At 40.2% G+C, this 14,417-nt stretch overlaps 1 protein-coding gene across 12 annotated transcripts in view; it reads right to left on the bottom strand.

Annotated features, from left to right (window-relative positions):
• Nucleotides 1-14,417, bottom strand: part of ehbp1l1a (EH domain binding protein 1-like 1a) — a 62,425-nt gene that overhangs the window by 15,566 nt on the left and 32,442 nt on the right. For 6 of the 12 annotated variants that reach the window (XM_044341217.1, XM_044341224.1, XM_044341216.1 and 3 more), the window contains 9 exons: nucleotides 14,053-14,271; nucleotides 13,715-13,774; nucleotides 13,506-13,611; nucleotides 11,170-11,598; nucleotides 6,967-10,962; nucleotides 6,811-6,876; nucleotides 933-5,476; nucleotides 786-840; nucleotides 360-566 (listed from right to left, as the gene is read on the bottom strand). In XM_044341217.1, coding sequence (XP_044197152.1) covers nucleotides 360-566; nucleotides 786-840; nucleotides 933-5,476; nucleotides 6,811-6,876; nucleotides 6,967-10,962; nucleotides 11,170-11,598; nucleotides 13,506-13,611; nucleotides 13,715-13,774; nucleotides 14,053-14,271 — 9,682 coding nt within the window. The remainder of the gene's footprint in view (nucleotides 1-359; nucleotides 567-785; nucleotides 841-932; nucleotides 5,477-6,810; nucleotides 6,877-6,966; nucleotides 10,963-11,169; nucleotides 11,599-13,505; nucleotides 13,612-13,714; nucleotides 13,775-14,052; nucleotides 14,272-14,417) is intronic. The other 6 variants (XM_044341222.1, XM_044341221.1, XM_044341223.1 and 3 more) reach the window with 6 other exon arrangements.

Here is a 14,417-nt window from a genome sequence, read left to right as displayed (position 1 = left end):
AAAATGTGCTTAATACATGATACAAGTGGCGTATGAAAAATCACCATGGCCTCAGTATTTTGCTTCAGTACCGCCCCAGTATCACACACAATGAGAACACAAACCTTAAAATTACAAAGAACATTAAGACCTTGTATTTTTCTGTAACATCCACTCAATTTGGTGAAAGTGAAGTGCCAAAAGAGCAGATCAAAATGGGAACCAGTCTTTAATCCAAACAAGTATATTTCATTAAGAATTTAGTGATGTTTTTGATGCTATATGTCAAAACATTCTGTCTCACTTTAGGATTACCAATAATCAACGCACACTGTGTTGCATGCTACACATTATTAGTTTCAAAGCAGTCTTACACTTACCCTTTGTGGAAAACACCCACAATAGCCTTTACTAATCCTGAAGCATCCTCCTCTTTTGCTGAAATAGAGGATTGTGTCTGTTTTTCTGTTACTGTTCCCTCCGCCTCCAATACTTCCCAACCTAAGACGCCTGCTGGCTCTGATGTGTCCAGTGGTTTCTTCACTGTTTGGGCTTCCTCTGCTATCATCCTCTCTATTTGTGATTCGCTGAGGAAAGGGTTTTAAAGTATAATTTCCACAGAACTCAAGTAGCAACACAATAAAAATATAAATACAGTTTTCACAGAGATGCTAAAAGTTACCATGCACAGTATAGTCAAGTTACTAAAGCTACTGTTTATTGGTCCAAGCAGTCCATGTTAGGCAAGCACTAGATTGACCCCTTTCACAGCAAGCAATGCAAAAGCACTGGGCTCTTTGACTTACCCATTATCTACAGAAAGGTCTATGTTTTGCGTTGCAATCCCTTTGAATTTCTCCTCTGTCATAAAAGTAAATACAGTAAAATACCAGAAAAGACACAAGAAAAAGAAAGGTGAATGTGACCTAGATCTTAACACTGAAATGTCTCACCATATGCAAGTGCTTCACTGGGGCTGCTAATACATGTAGAGGGAACACCAGGAATTCTTGCTTCTTTGAGATATGACTGAGTTGATTGTGTATGAGGCAATTCTTGTAATGTATGCTTTTCAGTTGAAGAAGGCAATGGAATAGTCATTTTTTCTTTTCTTGTTGGATTCAATTGTGAATTGCTGGGGAACCCAGGAATTCGAGTCAGATGTGGACATGATGAAGCCATTGCTACCATGTACTTCATTTCATCTTGATGTTTATAATTTTCTGGCAATTTTGCAATAAGAACAATCTTCTCATTCTGCAGCTTCTCAAACAAGACTTTGTTGTGTGTTGCCATAGTTTGTATATTCATACCTTCAGAACTAAGCATCCTTGCTGATGGAAAACCTGGGACACATGAAACACATGGAGCTGATGTGTATAAGCTGACCATGTTTGGTGGTTTGTTTACAACTTGAGCAGAAGGAAAACCACATACTCTAGCCTCTTTTGGGCAGGATGTTACCAATGTCACCATACTCTTCATGTTGTAGCAATATACATGTTGCTGTCCAGCATGTGCCATAATCATTTTCACCCTATTCTTCCTCTGAGGCTTTATCAAAACAGGTTTTGTTTCAGTCAGCCACCCTGTGCATGGAATTGTGGTCATGGATGCAAATCCTTTGAGACTTGAAGCACTTGGGCAACAATGTACAAAACTTATCATACTGGGTTCAATCTTGGATTTTGTCCGAGGTGCAGAGGGGAACCCTGGTATTCTGGATGCTTCTGGGCAAGATGGTGCTAAGGCCAACATTGCCTTCATAGTTTCTTGGTCTTGATTTGGACCATCAATCACAAAAACTGTCTCCTTTGGAAGCTTATCATATAAAGTGTGTGGATCAGAAAGCCAATGCAATTTGGAGGCCCCTTCACAGGATGCAAATCCAGGGAAACTTGATACTTTGGGGCAAACAGGTACAAGACTCAGCATATTGTATTGGGGGACAGATGGGAAGCCTGGAATCTTTGATGCCCCTGGGCAAGAAGGAACCAAAGCAAACATGTTGTTTGGTTTGTCTATGTTAACTGGTGAGCTGTTGATCCTAAACCGAATGTTCTTTTGTGGTTTGTGCATCAATAAACCCAGCTCAGCAACCCATCCCTCTTCCTTGTGTCCTTCAACTGATGAAAATCCAGGTATGGTAGAAACTTGAGGGCACAAAGGAAGGAGGTTTACTACATTTAGGCCATAATACACAACTTTGGGATTTGGAATAGATGGGAAACCGGGAATACTTGACACTTTAGGACAGGATGGTACGCAGAAAACCATGTTCTTCATTTTCTTCTTGTTCTCATTTGATGTATCAAATACAACCCCCTTCTTTGGTAGCCTCTTCAACAATGACCCCTGTTCTGTTACCCATCCTACACTGATATTTTCTTCAACTGATGGGAATCCTGGTATATTTGAAACTTGGGGGCACAATGAAAAAAGGCTGATAATATTTGGTGCACAATACATAGTTAGGGGATTTGGATGAGAGGGGAATCCTGATGTCCGTGCCTCTTTTGGACAAGATGGTACAAGGGAAAACATTGTTTTCATTGTTCTCTTATCTCTTTCACATCTGTCGATCAGTGACACCTGCTTTTCTTTCATTCTTGATTCAAATAGTGGCTCCCTGCTCACTGCCCACTCTTTTGAATGATCAGATGATGGAAATCCTGGTATGGTAGAAAATTGGGGGCACGAAGGAAGGAGGTTTACTACATTTTGGCCATAATACACAGCTTTGGGATTTGGAATAGATGGGAAACCGGGAATACTAGACACTTTAGGACAGGATGGTACGCAGAAAACCATGTTCTTCATTTTCTTCTTGTTCTCATTTGATGTGTCAAATACAACCCCCTTCTTTGGTAGCCTCTTCAACAACGACCCTTGTTCTGTTACCCATCCTACACTGATATTTTCTTCAACTGATGGGAATCCTGGTATATTTGAAACTTGGGGGCACAATGAAAAAAGGCTGATAATATTTGGTGCACAATACATAGTTAGGGGATTTGGATGAGAGGGGAATCCTGATGTCCGTGCCTCTTTTGGACAAGATGGTACAAGGGAAAACATTGTTTTCATTGTTCTCTTATCTCTTTCACATCTATCGATCAGTGACACCTGCTTTTCTTTCATTCTTGATTCAAATAGTGGCTCCCTGCTCACTGCCCACTCTTTTGAATGATCAGATGATGGAAATCCTGGTATGGTAGAAAATTGGGGGCACGAAGGAAGGAGGTTTACTACATTTTGGCCATAATACACAGCTTTGGGATTTGGTATAGATGGGAAACCGGGAATACTAGACACTTTAGGACAGGATGGTACACAGAAAACCATATTCTTCATTTTCTTCTTGTTCTCATTTGATGTGTCAAATACAACCCCCTTCTTTGGTAGCCTCTTCAACAATGACCCCTGTTCTGTTAGCCATCCTACACTGATATTTTCTTCAACTGATGGGAATCCTGGTATCTTTGAAACTTGGGGGCACAATGAAAAAAGGCTGATAATATTTGGTGCACAATACATAGTTAGGGGATTTGGATGAGAGGGGAATCCTGATGTCTGTGCCTCTTTTGGACAAGATGGTACAAGGGAAAACATTGTTTTCATTGTCCTCTTATCTCTTTCACATCTATCGATCAGTGACACCTGCTTTTCTTTCATTCTTGATTCAAATAGTGGCTCCCTGCTCACTGCCCACTCTTTTGAATTATCAGATGATGGAAACCCTGGTATTCGTGACATTTTTGAGCATGAGCTTGAAAGATTGACCATTCTTGGCATGTCAGCAACATGAATCACTCTGGGTTGTGGTACAGAGGGAAAGCCAGGGATGCTGGATTCTCTTGGGCAACTTGGTACAATAGAAATGATTCCTGTCATGTCTTTGTCTATTTTGTTGTTCTCCAAAAGTAATACAGACCCCTTTTTATTTTCCCTCTCCCATAATGTCTGATGAATAGTGTTCCAGTCTTTGCTGTCAGCTTCCTGCATGGATGGAAAACCAGCCAAGCTGGACACAGCTGGGCAAGATGGAAGGAGATTGACCCCACTAGATCCATTATAGATTGCTGTAGGTTCCGGAGCAGATGGAAATCCAGAGATACTAGCTTCTTTTGGACAAGTTGGGGCTAAAGCTGACATAGCTTTTATTTCATCATTATAAGGTTTATCTTCAATCATGACTGTGTTGATTTTTTTTGTCAGTGTTACCCCTACACATTTGTAATCTGTTTCCCAGCTTTTGGTCAAATTCTCCACCAATGATGGAATACCTTCAATACAAGAGGTTTGGGGGCATGAGCCTAAAAGGCTCATCATATCTGATCCACGATGAGACATAGTAGGTTGTAAAATTGAGGGGATGCCTGGTATGCAAGAATGTTTTGGGCAAGTTGGTACCAAAGCTCCCATTTGTTCAATTTCATCCTTCTCTTTTGGTGATACCGACATGACAACAAGCTCAGTTTTCCTTTTCTTCTCCAAAAGAAGCTCCTGTTTAGATACCCATGATCTGTTATTGGCTTCACTGATAGATGGTGAACCAGGTATACTGGACACATTAGGACAACAGGGATAAATATCCACCATACTTGATCCATGAAAGACAAAATTGTGTTGTAGTACAGATGGGAACCCTGGATTTCTGGCCTCTCTGGGACAAGTTGGCACCAGTGAAACCATTCGTATCTTGTTCTTTTCATCATCCTTTGATGCACATGCCAGTGATAGTTCCTTCATTTTTGGTGGTTTCTCCCACAGTTGCTTTTGATCTATAAGCCAGTGATTTTCATTTACAGGAAATTTGGATGGCATGCCAGCAATGTTTGTCACACTGGAACAGGTTTCCAAGAATGTGGACTGTTTGTACTCAATTTTAGGATTCACAAAATATGGCACACATTGTGCACTAGTCTTTGTAGGACAGGAAGACTTTTTTCCCACCTTTTGTTCTACTAGATTTGCATGTCCTTTTAAATGAAGAGCACACTCAGTATTTATATTTTCATCATGATTTGATGGCTTTTCCCAAGTAGACTGGCTATCCAGTAGGCATTCATTTATTTGTTTAGAATCAGGAAATTCAAATATGCCACTGACTGTTGGGCATATCGGTATCATATCTACTGTCCCAGCTTCTGTCTTTGCCATTTCATCATAACTGTTCCACATCATGGAAGGGAGACTTGTGTTTATGGCAGCACCAGAGAATGATGGGACCACCATTTCTTTCATCATTTCCCTTTCTTCCTCAGATGCATCTTTAGTTATCTCTGTAGTTGCCTTTGGTAGTTCCTCCCACAGAATGATCCTGTCTGTAGGACATTTTTCTGTACTCGCCTTTGGTAGCTCCTCCCATAGTATGGTCCTGTCTGTAGAATGTTTTTCTAACTGCTGTTCAGCAATATTTATTTGGGTGGATGGGAGTTCTGCTGCACCAGCAATAATTGGGCATGATGGCTGCAGTGAAACCATGTTTTCATGTCTAAAGAGAAGGTAAATACAAGTTATACATAACTTTACTGTAGAAAGATGCCAAATAATAATAGGGTATTAGAGCATTCCCATAATCAACATTGTACTTCAACATATTTTCATCACAATACAAAGCAAGCCTTTCAATGTACCTCAGTCAATGAGAGGTAATCAGTGCTTCACTTCAGAGTACAACGACAACTAATTTACATATGGTAAATTAATATAAAACCGTAATACGAGTATTTCATCATAATTAAAATAGGTATTTTACTTTCATGCATGCAATTTCAACAAATGCTATTCAGTCCAAACACACTCCAGCCTGTAACCTCTGTTAGAGTTAAAAAGCTGCACCCCTGCAAGCACAAAACACATCATGCAACAGTACTTGCTTAGGTTGACTCTATAACTACTCTTATAACAGCCAGTGCTGTAAAACCAGCATTATTACTGGGTAAAAACAATATTTTATATCATTCAACAGAAGTATTTTTCACAGGGTATCCCTATAATCCTCAGTGTTGTGCCACATAAAAATAAAAAACAAATATCTGGAAATTAATATTGAACTGTATTTTTTCATGAAAATAATAGATACATTTGTTTATATTACGAATTTCACTCACACAGATGTAGATGATGATGGTGTTATACACCACTGTGTTGACTTGTATTTAGTTGGATTTCCAAACTGACTTTTTCTGTATTCTGCTGCTGTTTTGTTATTATTTTGTTTTTATATGGCAACCAATTTTGCTCTGTAACAGCTATGACTGGACTATGAACAGTAAGAAATAAGCCTACCTCAAGAGGACATTAGAAATTAAACCATGCAACACATGACTACACGTCGATCAATCCAACAAGAGCAGAGATCAAGTATTAGTCGCTCTGACACTTTACCACACCACTCTCAGAATATCTCACTCAACCTTGATCCACACTGTAAAAATACATAGTAATGACACCCCTTCCTGTGCCTGACTGTAACATCATCTCTACAGAAACTGTTTTATTTGACTCTTCAAAGGACAACAAAACCATGATGTTCTACAGTGACATCAGCAGTTTAGGATTTTATGCCAACAGTATCCCCCATCCCATACAGTGATATCTGTCTTTCTTGAGTACACAAATGAGAACAAAAATGGCTGAAACGATAACAAGTGTCAAAAGGGAAAAATCTGTACAAATTTGGCAAACCACAGAATAACTCTGCTATAGAAGGTATAACACACATGGCAAATGCAAATTAAGCCAGATGCTGTTGATACAGTGCAAATGCATAGTTGTGGAACTGCATCACATCACTGCATCACTGTGCAAACCAAGACAACCCACCTCTTCCTGACACTCAAGAATAATGGCATGTCAGGAATGGAGTGCCATATTCTGCAGTGCAAGTTTCTGAAAACAGAATTGAAAGGCAAATGTTTCAAAAACTAACCCACTCACACCACAGAGATGACTACAATTTCAGCTCTGCAACTCACTCACCCTTTTTCTAGAACAGCTACTTCTGCCTCAGTTGGTATCCAAAAGCCCCGTTCATCTTTATGCATCTCCAGAGGTGAGCTCACATCATATTTTGCTTTCTTTGCATCCAGATCTAATCTGGTTGGACTGGCCTCATCCCATAACATCTCAGTCCTGCTAACTCTAGGGTATGGCTCATCCACTTGGATTTCAGAATTTGACGATGGGAAGTCTCTGACGATGGCCTTCCTGGGACATGTTGATGGATCAATTGTCAAAAGTCTTTCTTGTGCATCCTCTGGTACATCTTGGCTGGGGAATATAAACTTCATTGATCTCTCTCTGAGAGAAACTTCACAAAATGGTTGATCTTCCAGTGACAGCTGTTGACCCATCACGTGTTCAGTTTCAATTATTTTTGTTCCTGAATCCACCAATGGTAGTGTTTTAACTGGCCACCTCTGATCTGAATGGTGCACATGTGTTGATGGCACACCCGGAATAGAGGTTTTCTCTGGGCAAGATGGCACAGTGTTTACCATATTTGGAAGCCATTCTACCTCAGACTGTGGAACTGCTGTGACACCAGAACTGAGAGCAATGTTTGAACAAGAAGCTTCCAAAGAAGGAATTGCCTTCATTATATCTTTGTAAGGAGAACCATAATTTTTGTGAAATGGACAGCAGCCATGTATCCTTATCATCACTGATGGCCAGTCCCCTACTTCAGAATCAGAAACTCTTAACACTCTTGAGGGGAAACCAATGATACTTGACTTTCTTGGGCAGCATGGCAGCAACTGCACCATGTCTGGATTTTTTTCTACTATGGCATCAACAGCTTGAAGTTGTAGAGTGGATGGAAAGCCAGGGTTCAGGGCTTGTCGTGGACAGGATGGAAGCATACTCAGCATTACTTTTTTGTCCCTATATGACAGTTCCTTAGCTGTTAAGTCCTGGTAAACAACTCCATACCTTCTGTTGAATGGGTTTTCCCAAACTGATCCTCTGTCCACATGCCAGCCATCATTTTCTTTTGCACTATTCTTTGCAGGTAGACCTGGAACTTTGCCATGTTTTGGGAAAGTGGCTAGGGATTTAAACATACTGGGAGCCTCTTTCATCAAAGCTTCCACTGGTCCCTCTCCTACCTTCGAGGGAATTCCATGAATATTAGAGTGTTTGGGACAAGGTGGCAACATTGATACCATAATTCTAATTAATGCCTTTTCTTTAAAATACATCTTATGGTCATGTATTACTGACAATTTCCCTGGGTTTGTTAATGGCCTTTCCCATACTGATCTTTTGTCTGCATTCCATTCTGCTTCATCGGACTCACTGTGGGATCTAGAGGGTATTCCACAAACTCTGGAACGCCTTGGACAAGTAGGCAGTAGATCGGTCACACTTGGTATATCTACCAACGTCTGACATGGTACTGATGGAAAGCCTGGTAAACAGGTTGTCCGTGGACAGGAGGGCAATATGGATACCATATTTATTATCGTATCACAATCAAGATAGAACATATTAACATCCTCTAAATGTAATTTAACAAGAGATTTCTCCTTTGGGGGGAGCAACGACTTTCTTTCTATTTGCCACTCTAATTGTTTGACAGTGTTTTTAATTGGCATTCCAGGAATTCTGGATTCCTTCGCACAACTAGGCAATAAATTCACCATAGTTGGGCCATCAGCAAATGTCGCTGTCTGAGCAGAGGGAAACCCGGGTACACTAGCATTCTCAGGGCAAGAGGGTAACATCGCACTCATAGTTTCAACAGTGTTCTTATCAAAAGCCAAAACTGCATTTAGAATCTGCACCTCCCTTTTGATATATGGTTTCTTGAACTGTAATCTTTTATAAGCAAACCATTCCTCACAGCTGGACAAGCAAAGTTTTTGCCCAGTCTTTGAAGGCAAACCAAGGACTCCACTATGTCTGGGGCAGGAGGGCATTACATTAACCATACTCGGTTCTTGTCGTGGAGCAGAGGGTAAGCCAAAAACTTTGGCTTTTTGTGGACAACTTATCAACATATCTGCCATATGTTTAAGGCTCTCGCTGTCTTTTGCTTTCCACTGAACTATGTAAGCGTGTGTTTTCTTCTCTGGTCTCTTGTTTATTAATCTCCTTAAGGTATGCCAATCTGTGTTCTCTGAATTCTTTTGATCTTGAGATGGCATACCAGGAATTTTGGTCTGTTTAGGGCATGTAGGCACAAGACTGACAGTACTTGGTAATAGCTTCTGGGGTCCTGTAGGAATACCGAGAAGGCAACTTTTTACAGGACATGATGGCAACATGGCCACAGAACTGAGTATTTCTCCCTTTTCTAGATACTGAGCAGCAACTGGGAAAATATCTTGAATCACAACTTTCACTTTCCTTAAAGGCTTCTCCAGCAAAATATGCCTGGTCATATCCAAACCTTCAGTTTGAGCAATAACTGGCTCCTTCGAAGGTAAACCAATAACTCTGGTTTTTCTTGGGCAAGTAGGCAAAAAGTTAGCCATGCAAGGTTCTTGCCCTGGTGCAGATGAAGAATCAGGCACAGTGTGCTCTTTTCGTGGTGCAGAGGGAAAACCAGAAATGGTTGCCTTCCAGGGACAAGAAGGTAACATATTTACCATATGTTTTATTTGTTCTTTATCCACATTTAAGTTTTCCTGAACCAGAACACAGTTACTTCTCAATGATCTACCAAATTTGAATTCCCTCAAAATATGCCAGTTGTCATTATATGCAGTAACATTTTGTCTAAATGGCATACCTGCTATCCTCGACTGTTTGGGGCATGTAGGGAGAAGACTGGCCATACTTGGAGTAAATGGAGCCTTCTGCAGTGGTGCAGAAGGAAACCCTGGAATACTTGCCTTTCTAGAGCATGTTGGCAACATGGCCACCATAATTTTAATCATATTGGTATCACTAACAGCTTGCTCCTGAACAGAACAAATGTGTGAAACAAATGTTCCTTTTAACTGCAACGGTTTCTTCCACAGAGAACATCTGTCCCAAACAATCTTTTCATATCCAATTGCTGATCCAGCAGAAGCTATACCTGGAACCCTGCAAATTCTGGGACATGTGGGTAAAAGGTGAGCCATGTTTGGCTCACGTTTCAGAGCAGATGGGAATCCAGGAATACTACCAGACCTGGTGCAGGATGGTGTTAGGTCCACCATTTTTGCAATTTCTGTACTATCCCCATAAAGGGAACTAACATAATCTGAATACAGGAGTAATGGCAATCTCTTGCTGCATAACTTTTGAAACAATAAACTCCCATCATGAGTCCAAGCTATAACTTGTGACTGATGGAAAGACGGCATGCCAGGAATATTGGAATACTGTGGGCAACTTGATAATAACTGCATCATACTTGGCTCTCTCAGTGCTCCTTCCATCTGAGCTTCAGGCTGTGAAGTGGATGGTAAATGAGAATTAGAACTCCCCCCTGTACACAATGGACCAAGTTCCACCTTTGATATGTACACACTGTTTTCTTCAGAACAAACTGTAGAACTTGGTAACACAAGTTCCTGTGTAATTCTCCTATCTCTTTCACACAATGGTCTCTTATCCATAGACCAAACCGCATTTTCTGTTCCCTCTTTCTCAGTAGAATGTTCTGGAGCAGAGTCCACATCAGGCACACCAATGCTTTTTGTGGAAGAGGATGCAAAATTTAAATTAGATTCATCCATTTGCTCTGATAATGTGTTTGTTGTATGCTGCTGTACTGAGAGGAACCCAGAATGAGAATCCAATCTTGAAGTGACCTGGTCAGAGGCAGGTGTGTCGCATATGATTTTCTTATCCATAATGGGAATTGGAACAGCAGGATTGATTTTTAGAGTCTCTCTTTGTGGCTTCTTCCACTGTGAGTTTCTTACAACGGATGACTCTCCAGACTGAGCTTCTGGCGTTTTGTTCATCACCATTGAAGAAAAAGCAGAATTGCCTTCTCTGACACAAGATGACACTGAGGCAGCCATGCTCTCATTTCTAAAGGAGTAGGGGATACCAAAGATAGATGTCAGAACAAAAACACTGAAGTGCTTTAGAATTAAAAAAAAGCCCAACCAAAATCTACAAATCTTTAATCATTATTTACTTTTCATTGCAGGAGTTTACATTGATAAGAACTTTGATGCAATTTCAACACTATTGGATGGGAGGGATGTAGCTGACAGACCACCATGCCACACTTACCCCAAATCCATTGTTACAGCTTCTTTTTTATGCCCCACTCCTATCCTCCCTATCCGTTTTGTGTCAGATGTAGCAATTTGAGGCAAGTGCAACAAAGGTGCCTGGAGTGATCTGGAAATAGGTAGGGGGTTGGCAGGAGAAAGGGGCATATGTTGAACAGGCTCTGGTTGGGCTATTTGATTCCCTAACTGAAAGGACATCTTGGACAAGTGACTTCTTGGGTTAGACAGAAGCTCCTTGACTTGAAAATCAGGGTTTTGCATAGGTGGAGAAGTGAAGGGAGGGAGTGTTGGCTGGACATTAGGAAATGTCATTGTTGGCCTTGATTCTGCCTGATCCATCTTTGTTTTGGGCATCTCAAAATATTTTACCCCTGGGGCTAAGGGCGTTCTGGGGCTAAAGGGCAGAAGTGAGGCCATGCTCTCAGGTCTAAGGGACAAACAAATGAAGATAAGAGTTATGAGGTTGGAACGAAAGTCTCCACCACAGTGATGCAGTCACATCCAGAATTCCACTGAACAGCATACAAGCAAATGAGCAATGTGACATGGAGCTACATAAAATGAAATATATATATATATATATATATAGCAAAACCCAACTACAGGAGTTTGAAACCAGACAGAGTCACCAATCAAACAAGCTTTTTTTATAAATCATGGAAGGAATCACCAGGTTTTGTCAAGCAGTAGTAGCCTTTTAAAATAAAACATTCAAACAACACTGCCAGATCAGGCACTTGGTACATCAACATGAATTTCACTAGGTTTCTTTCCCCTTTGTGGGGTAAAGAATATTTCACGCACAGCTGAACAAGCAGTGTGATCATTTTTTGCCCTTTCAAGCCAAACAAATGGGGAGCTTATTTGTTTGTGGTATTAAGTATTTTAGGCCAAAGCTGCTTATCCAAGCCTTACTAGTTAATGGCAATGGCAAGCCAAAACATGCTACATTACATTAGCTACCTGATCATTGTTTACAAAGTATGAAGTGGTGCATTAAGTGTTTTTGACTGCTACAGGGAATTAAGAAGACTAAAGTAGACCCTGAAACAAACTCAAGACTGCAACATCCATCACCCAGCAGAAAAATAGAAACATGGGCATCCCTTTGCAAACCTCCTTCTTGTTAAATGTAAAATGCATGTCTGCTGTTTCCAGTCCATTTACTTCTTAAAATAACATTTGGCTCTCTTCAACAGCCACTCAATTTACTTTGGCTACACCAATCCCAGCCTCAAAAAAATCATGTCTGCAAGGAGTATGCTAGGAGTTCAAGAAGATAACAATTTTATCTGTAAATCCTTCACTGTGCAAAGCATTCATTGCTGAACTTCAGTAAACCATCTCATGGCTTTTTCTTCACCTATACAAATGTTTGTTGTTGTTTCTTTAACTCTCTATTATTGTTTTATCCTTTTTTTACTGTGAAGCATTTTGTTACTTGTTTTGAAAAGTTCTATCTAAATCAAGTTATTATTATTATTATTATTATTATTACATACTTATGATTACACAGCAATCCATTCTTAGTAATACCATACATGCAATTAATGTTGGGTAAAAATACTGTAATATTATTAAACAGGAAAAATCTACCCTTGAATGCTGCAACACTGTTAAAATACACATAACAGCGATAGGCTATTCATTTCCAGAAATATTTTGTTGTTTCACTGTGCATTTTGTATATAACTGGTCAACACAAATCCACAAATCAGTTATCAAGTACTACCAGGCAAGACAAAGGAAAATTCAGTACTTAGCAAAATGCTATTACCTGCCTGTAAGTGAAAGTTAACACCTGCTGAGATATAGCGCACTAAACTAAAAAACTAAAACAATGCATTGAACTGTGAGTAAATAAGTACAAATTTCAATGAACATATTGCAAAACATGGGGTGTATATTTAGAACATATAGTTGTCAGTCTGTTTTTTTCTACAGTAGAAAACAGAGGCAGTTATATTTGTTGAGCAATGTTGAGAGGAAACATATCAGCAGTACAGCAAAATTTTTCACACTTAAACCATCCATGTTCATGTTGTTGAAAGTATATCTTTAATATATAGTAGGAAATCACTAACTGAAGTAGAAGCATGAGGCTTGTTGATTAAAAAAAACAAAACATTTAAACCAAAAACCAAAAGCAGTAATTTGCTACATTTAATCATTAGACAACCATGTCTTGAAAACACCTTGCACCAAAAATTGATGGCATCTACAGTCACAGTGTTGGAGTACCTGAGGGTGGAGTATTCCTTACTGTCATGCCAACCACAGCAAATATTAAAAGACACCAAAACTGATAAGGGGAAGCCTTTTATATTTACTCACCCTGCTGATGCCCTGACAACCTCGATTCCAAATGGTGCATCTCTTTTATGTTCTGTAGCCCTAGATGCCTCTGGCCTCCAACTGGCAGGGGCTCTGGGATCAGGGCCTGAACAACATCATATAAAGTTAGAATTGTAGTCGTTGTAAGTCGTTGGATATACTGTAGGTTTAACTGATTGCAGTGCATTGCGTTTTGTGTTGATGCTCACTTGTAGGTGTTATACACTGGTTATCCTCTTCACTCAGTGTGCTCAACTGTCTTTTGAATTCTAAAGGGGAAAGAAAAGCATAGAGATAAAATAGATTTTACATATCAACCTGAAAGTTGATGTTTATATGCCACTATACACCAGCATGACATGTACAGTGTAAACTATAACCAAAATAGAATCAAGTGTTCAGCTGCTTTACTCTAAAATACCAGCTGGGGGAGCCATGTGCTCAGATCACTGAAAAGATGGATTTTGGATGGATTCAGTCAATCATTTGAACGCTGAACTAATCAATCAGGAACAACATAAAAATGTGTTCCTTTTTGATTCAGTACCTGGATCTTGGTCACTGGGGGAGTCTATGGCAGTTTGGGATATATGAGGCTGAGGAGGAGGAAGAGGCCCAGAGAGCACAAGAGTAGAGTGAGGACTTAGAGGAGGAAGTGAGGGGGTCTCTACTGAAGGAGTGACCTGGGGTCTCCAGGAAGGAACATATCCAGAGCCTCCCTGGTGTTTCTGCTCCAGAGACTGACCAACGGGCAGAGACGATGAAGCTGACAGGGAGGAAATGTAATAAGGCAGAGGGATGATGGGAGGGGGTGGGGGTAAAGGAGAGGGAATGGAGGGAGGCATATCAAAAACTCAAACCTAAAGTATGATATAAAGAATAGTAAGATGCTAAAAAGGAATAGAACAAATG

Source organism: Thunnus albacares, chromosome 22, assembly GCF_914725855.1.
Source record: "Thunnus albacares chromosome 22, fThuAlb1.1, whole genome shotgun sequence".
Taxonomy (NCBI): Eukaryota; Metazoa; Chordata; class Actinopteri; order Scombriformes; family Scombridae; genus Thunnus; species Thunnus albacares.
Note: the sequence above shows the minus strand (reverse complement) of the source record. Positions and strands in the feature narration are given on the sequence as shown.